This window comes from Talpa occidentalis, unplaced genomic scaffold, assembly GCF_014898055.3.
Source record: "Talpa occidentalis isolate TD23 unplaced genomic scaffold, MPIMG_talOcc4v2.1 talOcc4.9, whole genome shotgun sequence".
Lineage (NCBI taxonomy): Eukaryota > Metazoa > Chordata > Mammalia > Eulipotyphla > Talpidae > Talpa > Talpa occidentalis.
In genome coordinates this window covers 10,471,683-10,485,133 of record NW_023605305.1, presented here as the reverse complement: position 1 = coordinate 10,485,133, position 13,451 = coordinate 10,471,683, and the positions used below count along the sequence as shown (strand labels likewise).

Here is a 13,451-nt window from a genome sequence, read left to right as displayed (position 1 = left end):
CTCCCGTCTCTAAATTCCTGTAACACAGGTGTGAATCATTCTTGCTGTCCGGACTTACCTGAATCACTTTTTACGCCGGCGGCAGCTTTTACTCGACGACAGACTCCGGGAGGGCAGGGCTGGGGACCTGGCCTGGCTTGTGGTGACCCCTCCTGCCATTGATGCCGCGCCTCACAGGTTACCATCTCTGATGTGATTCCCACAAAAGAGGGGCCCACTAGGAAGGGAAGGTGGTATATTAGCAGGAATAGTGTTCCGGGTCTCCAGCCTTCTAGCCCAAGCTCAACGACTACCGGGTGAATGAAATGGAAAAAAAAAAAATTTCTGAGTCACTCTGTGGAGTGCGGCAGCCCCAAGGGGCAAATGGGCGGGCCCTCCGTCGCTCACCGGGAAACACAGCATCATTTATTGACCCCAGTTTTCAAGCCTCTACCTGTGTCGTCCTCACAGCTCTACCTGCAGCAGGTAGCCACGAGGGCATCTTTCTGCCTAGCTCACGCCTTCGGCGCCTAAACAAAGCCTGGTCCTAGCAGGGGCTCGAAGAGCGGGGGAGCCCGAGGCCCTCCTTTCAGGGGTCGGGCTCAGGGGGGCCACCTGCTCCACGTGCACGCGCCGCCGGCGCCCGCTCAGGTGGGGGCGCCCGCTCAGGTGGGGGCGCCCGGCGGGCTCGCGGGCCGGGCGGCCGCGCCAGTTCCGGGTCCGCCGCGGGAGGGGGCGGGGCGGGGCGGGGCATGCCCGGGCGGGCCTCCCGGCGCCGGCGCCTTCCGCATCCCGCCTCACAGGCCGCGGGCGCTCCCCCGCCCGCCCCGCCCCGCCCCGCCCGCCCCGCCCTCCTCGCGCCCCCCAGCCGGAGGTGGGGGTGCTGCCGCCCCGAGACCCCGGCCGCCCCCGGCCGCCCCGGAGTCCGAGCCCCGAGCCGGACCCCGGCCCGGGCCCGCCCGCCCGCGCGCGGCCCGCCCCGCTCCCCGCCCCGCTCCCCGCCCCGCTCCCCGCCCCCCGCGCCGCGCTCCATACTTGGCGATCGCCGCGGCCCCGCGCGCTCATTGGCCGCGGGCGGGCGGCGCGGGGGCGGGCCCGGCCGGCGGGGCGGGGAAGGAAGGTGGCGGCGGCCGGCGGGGGGGCGCTGACCCGGATGTTCACTCCTGGGCACCCGGGGAAGTGGAAGCGCCGGCCCTGCTGCGGGGGGAGAGCCACAGACGCCGGGAGCCGGACCGCGCCGCCGCCGCCATGGTAAAGGCCGCCGCCGCCCTCCCCGGCCGCGGGGCGCCCCCCGGAGCGCGCCCCCGCCCCCGCCGCCCCCCGCCGGGGAGGGTGGGGCTCCCGGGGTGGGGGAGGGGCTGGGCTCGGACCCGGGCGGACGCCCGCCGCGCGCCCGGGAGGGTCGGGGCCGCGGGCTCGGCTGGCGGCGACCCTGCCCGTCCCCGGCCCGCACCCTGGCGCCGGGCGCGCCGCTCCCCGTGCCCGCCTTCGGGCCGGCCAGTGCCCCCCACACCCAGCCCGGAGACCCGCGTCCACACCAGGCACCCGCTCCCGAGAGCCGGGCGCGGGCCCCGTCGCCCTCCCGTGGCCCGGCGCGGCCCCGTCTCCGCGGCGGGCTGGGCCGGGTTCCCGTCCCGGCCCGAGCCGGGCTCCCCTCCCCACGGCCGGCGCGGCGCCGTCCTGCCCCGCGCGCCCCCCGCCCTCCCCCGGCGGCCCCTCTAGGTTTGTCTCCGCCGTCCCCGGGGCCCCAGCCCGGGCTTCCCTCCTTGCTTCTAGCCTGGGCATCCCCTGCCGTGACCCCCTGCACCCCAGGACCCCCTTCCCTGCACTTCTCACCGCTCCTGGCGCGGCCTTCGCCTTCGTCGGTCCGTCTGTCCCGGGCCTGGGCCTCCCCCATCCCTGCCCCCGACCCGTTCGCCGGGGCCAGCCTGAGCGGCGCTGCCAGGTCCGGGCGGCGCTTCCCGGGCCGTGTGGTCCCCGTGCGGGCGCCCCTCCTGGAAGCGCCGGGAGCGGCGGGGGGAGGCGGGCGCCCGTGTGCGGGCCCCGGGTGCGGCGCTTGCGGGCGTCTGCGGGGTGGCAGGCGGAGGCGGAGGGGACGGAGCAGGGTGGGGCCGGGGATGGGATGAACCACGACTGGGATGAACGCACAATCGCCCTTGTGCGGCCTCCGCCCTTTGGGGGGACCTGCAGGCCCCGAGTGCAACTTACGGCCTGGACACGATGCACCCCACCAGGCGCAGTCTCCCGTTCCCCCTGAACTGTCAGCTCGTGAGGGTTGGAACTGCTGATTATGGCGGTGCCCCTGATCAGGTGAGCCTGGCCGAGGGAGAGAGCGAGCTCCTCCGTGCGTGTGTTTGTTTTGGTGATGAAGGCGCGGCTCCGGGCCTCCACTGGCCCGAGGTTTCACCGAGGCCCCGCACTACGTGAGCTTTCCTCCCTTTGAAACACCCCGGATTGCAGGCCCAGCGCGCAGGGTGGAAGGGCCGGGGGCATCTACCTCTTAGGGGCCGAGCAGAGTGGACTGACAGGGGCCCACCTGCTCCTCCGCCCAGGCAGGCAGATGGTTGCTTGGACTTTGGGCCCTGAAGGGTTGTGATGATCTCGGTTCCCTGTTCAGTGCAAGGATGTCCCTGCTGAACTGGGGTGACTAATTCAGATTGGTTAGGTTTTTTTTCTTGATGCCTTCCTGTATATTGATTTTAAAAAGTGGCTCATGCTGTATTCAAGTTACTGGACTTCTCCATAGCATCACAGCAGGGAAACTGGCTGCAGGGGTGTGGCTCTGCCCCAGGCCTGGGTGGAGAAGAACGACTGCTGGGTAGTTTGGACTTCAAAAGTGGACTGAAGTTTTATAAATACCTCTCAGGGCAAAAGCAGGGGAGGATGGGAGCGGGGTAGGAGGGGCTTCTTGCTCTGGGTGCCTGATTCTCCAGATGTGATGGGAAGAAGGAGGGCATGATGGCACAGGGCTTCCCCGGGGTCCTGTACTTGGGTCTTTTTTTTTTTTTTTTTAAAGGACTGTGGAAGGGGTAAAAGGGAAGGGGCAGCGCTTCTGCAGGCACTGTGCTGTGTGCTTCACCTGTGCGGGTTCATTTAATCCACACAGAGCCCTTTAGAGGTGGTTGCTCCCATTTTACAGGTGAAGCAGCCGAGGCTCTGGGTACTGCTCAGTTAGTGGAAGCACATCCAAAAGACTCTAAACTTTGTCTCGGACTGCTTACATGTTGGAAGATGTAAATGGCACTACTTTACAAACATTATAATGGGGTACCTGGAGATGGCAAGGGAGGAGTAGCGTTTATTGTCTGTCACTTCTGTGCAGGGTCCTTTGATGGGGACCTTGTTTCACAGGGAGTAGGGCCTGCAGGTGAGCTCTTGGAGGGCTGGGCTTTGACTTAGCTTCCATATCTGTACCCTGGGCCTGGAACTGCACCTGACACTGAGGGGAAGTGGCTTGCAGGACTCTCTTTCCGGGGCGTCTATGCCCATGAACTTAGCTGCTTGAGTATCATCCTCGTTTTCTCAATACCTTGTTCTTAGTCTCTCCTAAGCTTACATATAATTTCTGAGCACTTATTATTAAATTTGCTTCCCACTTGAAGACTCTGGTAAGTCAGTGTAGAACAGTTGGAAAGGTGGTGGTGTGGGTAGTGTAGATGAGTCGAGAACCCTGTGGTTATTGTTTGCAATGTGTGTGATGGTAGAGAAACTGTTATCGTGGAAAGAATAGTGACTTGAGAATCTTAAATGCTTTTGAATTTGGAGTAAAATCCAGGATTTTTGTTGGCATTAGTTAAAAAATGCATAGGCGAATGGAATTTATTTGCATTCCCATAGCAGGTAACAGTCCTGCCCTATGTGTAAATGCTGCCTTCTAACAGATTGCCTTCAACTTGGAGCTGGAATCTGGTTCTAGATGGTGTCCATGTGACAGCGAAGGGACCCAGAGCCTCCCTATCAGCCTCCCTATCACCCTCCCCTGAGCCTCCCCGGGCACCTCCCCATCACCCCCTCCAGGCTCCTCCCCAGCTCACAGATGGTTTTGCCCTGCTGGGACTGATGGAAGTTGTCATATTGTTACAAGGTGAAACTGTGTAGTTGACATAGTGTGTCTTGACTGGCCTCCTGGGGTGGACGAGGTAGGTAGCTCAGCTCAGACCCTAGGTATGTATACAGCTTTTCCTTCGTTCCGGTCCAGCTGTCTTCTCTGGTGGAAAGCTCTGGTGAAGGCGATAAGCCAGAACTTTGAAAGCAGATATATCTATTTTTTAAAAAGATTTATTTATTTTTATACAAGAACTGGGGTACAGGCCAGAGGCATGGGAGGGTGAGAGGATTCACCAGAGACATAGTGGGGAGCAGAACAGGCAGATGGACCGAAATACACTGCTGAGGGGAGCAGCAGGTGAGACAGGAGAGGTCTGCCACGCCATGTGGATATCTCCCTGGCTGGCCGGGACTGCAACCCATGCTGCAGAGGCTGCGGGCAGCTTCACAGCGCTGCGCTCAACTCACTGTGCCACCGGGGAAGCCCTGAAAGCAGATATATCTAATTATTACTCAAAGGTCTTATGCTTCTTTTACATCCCATGGGGGAGGGAAGAGGACAGATGACTGACAGCACAGGGAACTGAGGCAGGGCAGGTGCATGGACCATTGAGACTCCTGCTACCCGGGCTATGAACTGCTGCCATCAGGCAGACGGGAAGCAGTGCCCTGTGTGTGTTTAGTGCCCTCTGCTGCTTTGTGTGCCGAGGTTGCAAGGATGAGCAAGACAGAGCAGGGTCCATGCCCTCCACCTTATGGTGTTTGGGGGAGGGCACGACATACCACTTTCCCTAAAGTTTGAGGAGGAAAAGCCATGCCTAATGTAACTGCAGACATATTGGCGTGAGCTGTGGCAGGAGACAAGAGAAAGTTGGGGCTTGTGCCAGGCATCCCCCCTAGAGCTGCGGAGTGTGCTGCCCTTGTCTCTGCCGTCGCTGTGGAGGGAACTGCGTGCACGCACAGTCTGTTGCCCTGTAGTGCACAAGCTCGCTCCCCCAGGAATGAAACCTGGCGGTGCGGTGGGAATCCTGCCCTAGCCTGGGGGGCCACCCCTGACAGGAGCTGCTGTGATGGGGAAGCGTCCCTTGGGTTTTGTCCCATTTCCCTGTTCAACTTCCAGGAACCCAAAGGGCGTGAGCGATAGTGTGGTCCTCAGACCCCGGTCCACCTGACCCCTGTGCCGGATACTCACTGTCAGGGAGCAGCAGGACCCCAGAGTATGGACCCTCGTCCTGCTTCTCCTTGTAGTGCATCCCACCCGTGAGAGGGGGTGACAGCTCAGAGGATGTAGTTGCAGAATAACCCACGCTTGAACCAGATAGAACAGTGGCATTTTCAACCTAGGCTTTTACAGAGTAACCTTTCAGTAAGGGGGTTCAGACTTAACATTAATAGGGCACCAGCCATGTACCTTGCTAGGTGCGTTAGCCTGCTGAACCCTCCTCTTTACAGCCCGAACAGGGAGGTTCCGCCTTCGAAGGGAGTCTGCGCAGAGTATGTTAGGGCTTGGGAGCCCGACTTCCTTGGGATAGTAACAGTGCCTCCTCATCAGGCTCTTGTGAGGATTAAGTGAGACAGTATGTGCGAATGTTTTGAACAGCACTTCCTAATTGTGTAAATACTAACTACCTTACTATCACCCTGTCACAGGAGAGGTGCAGTGGGTAAGGTGGTGAGTCTGTAATCTGTCGTTGAGACTTCATTGCTCATACTGCTTGCTGAAGGCTTGCTGGAAGTCTGCTTGCCTTTGGGCAGTGCCTTGAATAAAGAACTTTCCTTATAGAGCCTTAGGCTCTCCATGCCCAGGGAAAGACAAGGTTCCTAAAGGCTCTTGGAGCGTTGGGCGCCACATAATACCTGATGCTGCTTCTCGGGTCCAAAGGCCTCCGTGCCTGGTGGAGCCCTGTGTGAACTGGGGGTCCTTGCACTCTCCCAGGCTTAGAGGAGGAAGGGCAGGAGTGGGGTCAGAGCCTGTGAGCTCTGAGGGAGAAGGGGCCTTGTCTGTTTGATTCCTGTTAATTGCCCTGTACCTTGTACTGGCTGCCTGGTGCTTAGTAGGTGCTTCATAAACACTGTGTGAAAGGGTTGTGAGAGCGGAGGTTTTTTTTTGTTTGCCACCTGCTCCGCAGAACTTGGCTTTGGAGTTGGGCAGTTCTGGGTTGGAGTCCTGTCTCTGCCACTAGTAGGTGACCTTAGGGGCGCTTGGCTGGTGTTATAGGCATTCTGGGAGAAGGAAATTTGTAACGTATTTAATCAGTGCTTGGTACACAGTAGGTGGTAACTGTGATTATTATGTGTCTGATTCTGCATACCACAGAAGCCATGATCCCTGTCCTTTCATCCAGAAGGGAGGCAAGATGAGTCCAGAAAGGTACATGCAGCCAGAAGTAGTAATGGAAATGACTGACGAGGGCCCTGTCTGCCCACCCTGCTTGGCTGCAGACCACCCAGTTAATAAGATAGCAAGGGGAAGCCTTGCCCAGGCAGAGAGGTTGGGGGGTGCCATCAAGGACAGGCCATTCCAGGTAGGGGCCTGAACTAAAGCAAGGTCAGGCATAGGGTTGGTCTTGTGAGTTCAGGGACCAAGCCTGGCGTGGGAAGAGTGAGTCCCGTGTGAGGTGTGGAGCGCCTGAGTGGCTAAGCTAAGGAGTTTGCATTTGACCTGGGACAGCCTGGAGCCAGATACATTTTTGACAGGGCAGGTAGAAATTTGAGGAGGCTGGCAGAGTAGCGGTGTTGTAGGAAGAGTCATCTGTCTGTGGTGTGCGCAGCGCATTCAGGAGATGGAAGAGAGGGGAGGGAGGCTTTCCCAGGCTTCAGCTCTGAGATTCTGGTGGCCCCGACTGCAGTGCAGCTATTGGCGTGGAAAGGACGGGGGGGGGGGGGGGCTGGGAAAGATAAAGGTGGGAGGGCAGGGCGAGATGTGATTGACCCTCTCTGGGGAAGAGAGGCCCGCTCTGTCCCCAGAGCACTGCACTTTACACCTCCTGGTGGGATGGGTTGTCACTGACCTGACAGCTATTTCTGGTAGTTTAAATCCTAGATAGTAGTATCTGCAAAGCCTTGATATCCTTTGAACGCCGAGCAGGGATTTCCTTGTGGTTAGTCCCTCCAACACCCATCCAGCCGTTTGGTATCTGCAAGTGGCACTGAGCTCCAGGCGCCACTCAGCCTGCACAGCATTGGGCCTTGGGCAGACAGACAGCCAGGACCGCCAGTCTGCTGAGGGTACACGTGAGCGGGCAGGGCGGCTGTGACAATAGCAGGAGCTCCTTTTCATACCCCAGGCCATCCTGCGAGGCCAGTTCTCATGTTACCCTCATTACGCAGACGAGGAAACTGAGGCCTGAGCTCGCTGGACACCAGGCACAGCTGCCTCCGGTGTTTTTTCCATCAGGTTATTCACGGGGCCTCTCGCTGAGCCCGCAGTGGACCTGTTAGAAGGGAGTCTTAAGGTTACATGGAGGGGGCAGGTGGAAACAGATAAACCTGGGATTCTGATGAATTCAGGCATCAGTGGCAGAAGTCCCTAGAATGAGCAGATGGGGGCTGCTGCCCAAGCCTTGACCCTGCCGCCTCCTGTTCCTACCCCCCCCCTTTTTTAACTTCTCTGGGAACCTGTGAACAGGAGCCTCTGTCTACAGCTGTCAAGTGATACATTTCCTGGCTGGTTTCTTCTAAGGCAGGAGCCCTGGTGTTACCAACCACCTGCCGGGAGGGATCATTGGGAGACCGAAGTGAGTTGACATGTGAAAAGTGTGGACCTTGTCAGGCACTTTGTAACATGCAGCGGGGCCAGCAGTCGGGCCGTCATGTGATTATTCCCGCGGAGGGTTGATAGATGGCGTTTCACTTACCTTTGCAGCCAGCTGGGAAGGCAGGGTGTCCCCTGCTCTCTTGAGACCCCAAGAGATGGACTCCCTCGCCCAGTCTGCTAGCAGCCTTAATGGCTTCCCATCCAGTGTGTTCTGGCTTCGAAGTACTTGCCACCCGGGCACCTCCCCCAGACCCACTGCTGCTTCTCTCCCCGAATCCAGCAGCAGCTTCCTGAGTTAGGATCTGCTTGGACTCCGTTTTGTTGCTCAACATCATGTGGACTTGCTGTCTCGAGTTTCTATAAGAAGATTCAGTCAGGATGCTTTGTAATTACCGAGTGAAAAGTCTTTAAATAAAATATTAGGGTTATGAAAAGCTGCTTCTGCACCTCGTCTTTCTGCTGGGTAAGTGACTAGTATGCCGCCCCGCCTTGGAATGGAGCCTTTCCTGGTGGCACCCAGAGCCCACTCCTGCCTTCTCAGGTGCACCTGGACGCCTGGAGGGAGAGGTCAAGCCTGGCTGCCCCACCTCTGAGGTGGCTACAGGCTTGTCCTTTATAAGGCTTTGGCTCTGAGGGGGTGTGTCTGCTTTCACAGGCCCAGGCTTTCTGCCCAGGGGTTTGGGCTTAGAAACTGAGAGGCACAGCTTTTATCCTGCACACACTCCTGGTAAAGAGTCTAATTTTAGGGCCCTGTGGCCACTGATAGAGCCTCTCTTGAATTTTTCTGCCTCATCCGTGGCTGATTTTACCAGTGCTTTGCTGCGCTATGGGGCTTGTCTTGCCTGGTGACCTCCAGGTTGGGGTGTGATCCCACCAGTTAGGGAGCTTTCCATGAGGGGTGCAGGTGTAGACGCAGATGGGGTAGTGACCAGGCCCTGCTGGTTTAGGGGCTTTGGTGTCCTCGCCTCCTGGTGTTGCCTCCTGCTGACTGCTCTGTCTTAGAATCTCTTTCAGCCATTAGGGACTTGTGGGCCCCTTGTAGTCCTGAGATTGGAGACCTCTGGTGTGCATTCGCTTGCTCGTGGAAGGGGGAATGGCAGTCTTTGTTCAAAGGTTACCCACTCGTGGTCTCTCCTGGGTGCTGCTAGTCTCCACAGTTGCGCCTTCCTTCTTCTACACTCTTCCGCTCACAGGAGCTGCCCCTGATGCTGTCCATCTCCCCAGCCCTGTGGGTCTGCTCCCTTGTCCTGCAGATGAGGAAAGGGATGCTCCACGCCCACAGGCCCCTGTGTGCTGGTGGCAGAGCTAACATTCAGATCCAGTTCAGGCTGGTTCAGTTCTGCTGCCCTGCAGGGACTTAACCATACCAAGATGGGGAAGCTAGGCAAGAGGGTGCAGCTGCAGGTCCAGTGGCGGGGCTGAGGAAGTCTGGGTTTAGTTTAGAAGTTAGAAGTTGTCTTGGTTCAAGTTGTTGAAATGAAAGCAGATGGAACTTTCTGAACGGGTGTCTGTTTTTAGAAAGATGCCGGCTGAACCTTGGAGTGTCAGCCTGCCCTGCCTGCTGCTGTCCCGGGCAGCCTGTTCTTTGCGTGCACAGGGCCTTGTGATAACCCTCGCTGAGAGCTGCTGGCTGGCACAGCCTCGGCGGCGCCTTGGCCTTCCCCCATAGTTTCAGGGTTTCTGGGGGGAAGAACACATTGGCCTGTCTTGATAGTTGTATGACCTTGAGCAGGTCGAGTTGGTTGTCCTCACAACACCAACAAGTTTGGCTTTTTTCTCCTGAGCAGGGAGGCGTGGGGATGCTGTGAGTGCTGCAGCGACATCGCATGGCCGCTGTTGTGGTGTGTGCAGTGAGTGAGCGTCCTGTTGGTCTTGAAATGTACGTCCTCTCCCCTCACTACCTTGAGCCTTGTCAAATCGCTGTTTTTCTAGGTTAGAAATGTTAGCACTTTGTGTGGTTCAACCTAAAGAGACCAGCGCTGGGCAGGCCATCCCAGTGTGCGGGTTCCCAGCAGTGTCCAGATCCGTCTTTGAAAGCGCGTCAGTGGCTAAACCCGGCTTCTCCTGAATCTCTGGCGTTTCCTCAGGCAGGAAGGACGGAAGGGGCTGAGCGCATCTGCCTGTGGTTGGGTCAGCTGCTCCTGCCACTGAAGACAGAGGATGGGGGGTAGTGGGACAGTGACCCCAACTGCGCTGACTCGCCATGGGCTCTGCATGTGGTGGGCTGTGCTCTTGGCCCAAAGCCACATGCCTGGCCACACTGGGAGCTCTGGGAGGGCCCCAGGCAGCCTTGGTGTCGGGTCCAGTCCTGCAGTCTTGTCTGCCTCAGTCTCTGTGTCTCTGGAGTGGTGGGAATGAAAGTATCTATTTCTGATTTTCTTTTTTTTTTAAAGATTTATTTATTTATAACGATTTATTAATTTATACAAGCACTGGGTACAGTCAGAAGCGCGGGAGGGTGAGAGAATTCACCAGAGCCAGAGCGGGGAGCAGAGCAGGCAGAAGGACCGAAGTACACCGCTGAGGGGAGCAGCGGGCGGCAGGAGAGGTCTGCGTGCCATGTGGGACCCTCACCCTGTGGCCGGGGAACGAACCGGCACTGCAGATTCTGCAGGCAGCTTCACAACCCAGAGCCACCGGGGAGGCCCAGGATTTATTTATTTTTATATAAGAGCCGGAGTACAGGCCAGAGGCGCGGAGGGTGAGAGGATTCACCAGAGACAGAGCGGGGAGCAGAACAGGCAGACTACAGAAATATACTGCTGAGGGGAGCAGCAGGCGCAACAGGAGAGCTCTGCCATGCCATGTGGGATTCTCACCAGCTGGCTGGGATCGAACCCGCACTGCAGAGGCTGTGGACAGCTTCGCAGTGCGGTGCTTAACCCGCTGCGCCACTGGGAAGGCCCTCTGATGGTTTTTGTGAGGATTTAATGAGTTTATGAGTAAAGGCCGACTTACATAACGTGATAATTGTTGACACTGGTAGTAGTAGTAACACCGTTGGGGTGATGTGACCCCCCTCCCCCAAAGAAAAGGCTGGAAATCCCTTGGCTTCATGTTGGAAAGAGTTTAGATGTTTCATTTCACAGCAGAGGCTGCTTCTCCCATAGCTTAGTGGAAACCTTGTTGTTTACAGCCGAGCAGACCTTGTATCTGCCCCTCTGTGAGCAAGTTGGTTGAAATGGTGCTTTTGTTCCAGGTTATAATGAGTCTTTCTTTGGAAAATGGCTTAATTTGTTTTTTTTCTCTGGGCATGAGTGGCCCACCCAGGAGGGCTGGTTACCTTTGGTACCAGGGTCTTTGTGCTAATCAGTGAGCCCCCTCCCCTGCTTATTTTTGGATCTATTTTCTCCATTTCTGTAGGTTTTTATGGGTGCACTCAGCTTCCACTAGCTGGTGTTGCACTTGGGAACTGCAAGACTTTACTGCCTCGGGGCTTTTACTTTGAGGACTTGTGTTTGATTTTAAGCATGTAGAATATTGGGTTTTTAAAAAGTATTCATTTATTTATGTATATGAAAAGTACGGTGTGAAGGTATAAAAAAGAAGGTATAAAAAAGAAGCAAGAGGGTATAAAAAAGAAGCAAGAGAAAGGAAAATGGGGGAAGTACCAGTTGTGGAAAGGCAGCTTGTTATAGTGTAGCAGAAGGAAACACACTTGGCATTGGCACTGCTTGTGAGTTTGAACTCGTAGTCTCGCTTTCTCATCAGCAAGGTGGACGTGGCCTCCTCTTCACAGGGAGTTGAGAGGACTGAGTAAGAGTGACCAGGGGATGGTTGTAGCTTAGGCCTGGGATTTCAGGCTCCCTATTATCTATAGGAATTTCATCATTTGTCATGTAAATTAGCATCCTTTCAGTGGGAAGAAGACAATTGAATCTGAAAATCTCTGTGCAGAAAGGAGCTCTGTAATGTTGCTCTAATACACATTTGTAAATACAAAATGCAGGCGAGATGATCACAGGAAGGCCCCTGATTCCCCAGCTTCCAAGGCTTGCTGGGGTGCCACTCCGTTAAGCTGAGCAGGTCTCTGCAGGTTTCCTGAGAGGGTTTGCCCAGCAAGAGGACTAGCGCTGGCCAGCACTGTGTGCTGGGCCCTGCGGACACTGTCTCGTGTGGCCTTTGCCGTAGCCCTGCGTACCCCCACTCCACTTGCAGGTGTGAGGGGATTCACCACAGAGTGGGGAACAGAACAGGAAGACTGACTGAAATACACTGCTGAGGGGAGCAGCAGGCGAGACAGGAGAGGTCTGCTGTGCCATGTGGGTCAGCCCCCTGGCCGGGGATCAAACTCGTGCTTGCAGTGACTGCGGATGTAGGAGGCCCTACATTTGTATAAACTTATAATCGATAGAAAGTCCTATATTCACAGGACCCCATGCTTAGGATTCTGGGAACTAAACAGGACAACGCATGTGAAGTGCTGAGAAAGCGTGCACCTCAGATGCTAAGCCAGCCTTCCCTTATTTAGCTGCGTCCACTGAGTGCTTCAGCTGGTTTGGAATCTGGCTGTACTTGTTGCAATACACACTCCATCACCCGAGGCTCGAAAATCAATGTCTTCCTTTCCTCAGAGATTCTGGCAGGTAAAAGAATTCAACCCAGAAGGTCATCAGTCCAGCTGATGCCTCACGAAGATGCTGGGTTAGAAGTCAAGCTTACAAAGCACCCAGAGCTCACCATGCCAGCCCCGCCCCTCATTTATGTGTCTGTGTTCGGCCAGTGAGTCATGTGACAGGAGGGCCCTTCCTCGAGGCCATGACAACCAGTCCTTGTCTGTTGTTTCAATGCTCCCTCAACAATCAATATGGCAAAACCCATGAAGGATAACCACAGAACAGGACGGTTTTGCAGGAAAGCAAAGACCTCTCTCAACAGGGAGCCGGACTGAGGAAAAGCTTGCACGGCAGAGACGTGAGGCTAGTCAGAGGCCCGAGCGTGGACAGCCGGCCATATTCAGCCGCGTGCCAGAACCGCTGATTAATTTTTCTTTAAATTGAGCACTTTTGAACTTCTTCAGGCGGGAAACTTTGTCATTACCATGTATGGAAAAATCAGTAGCACTTGTCTCACTAAAAAGTGCTCATTGAAACGTGAGGGTTGACGTCCAGGATGCTCATCTGTGGCCTCCTGAACCATCTGGTGATCAGCAGTGACCGGCTCTCTCCTGTGTCAGGGCCCCGCTGGCAGTGAGCCCCCTGCCTTCCTCCCTCTGCCCTGTCCATCTCACTGAACCTTCCAGGGCCTCACTCTTCCCCTCTTCAACACCAGGTCACCTCTTGACTTTGGAACCCCACCCTCCTCCCCGTCTGTCTACCCACCTACTGGCCAACCACACATTTGACGGTCTGCGTGGGAAGATAGTTTCTGTACCCACAGAGCACCCCTGGGGGGAGGAAAACCTGTGGCGTGCATAGTAGTCACGGTGGTGGGGGGGGTGCAGGTGTCTGGTGGAGGGGAGTCAAGGCTGGGATCCCAGGGAAGAGGAGCGTTGTTGGAGCCAAGATGCGAGACTCGTTCCCTGGGACGACAGGGGTGGACACAGCTGCAGCAGGCAGTGTGTGCCCAGACTCAGCAGCAAACGAGCACGGTGTTGTCGGGGGATGGACAGTAACCTCAGTTTATTGGGGGGAGCTTGATACTCCCCGGTTAGGGAGGCAGGGTGCCT

At 56.7% G+C, this 13,451-nt stretch overlaps 2 protein-coding genes across 5 annotated transcripts in view; both read left to right on the top strand.

Moving 5' to 3' along the window:
- The window catches only part of UBR4 (ubiquitin protein ligase E3 component n-recognin 4), a 336,932-nt gene that overhangs the window by 43,036 nt on the left and 280,445 nt on the right, over positions 1–13,451 (top strand). The gene's annotated exons all lie outside the window — the stretch shown is intronic.
- The window catches only part of CAPZB (capping actin protein of muscle Z-line subunit beta), a 105,741-nt gene continuing 93,422 nt past the window's right edge, over positions 1,133–13,451 (top strand). The window contains exon 1 of one of the 4 annotated variants that reach the window (XM_054691342.1): positions 1,133–1,230. In XM_054691342.1, coding sequence (XP_054547317.1) covers positions 1,228–1,230 — 3 coding nt within the window. In that variant the 5' untranslated portion in view covers positions 1,133–1,227. Of the gene's footprint in view, positions 1,231–2,147; positions 2,290–13,451 lie in introns of those variants that run through there. The other 3 variants (XM_054691341.1, XM_037498980.2, XM_037498982.2) reach the window with 3 other exon arrangements.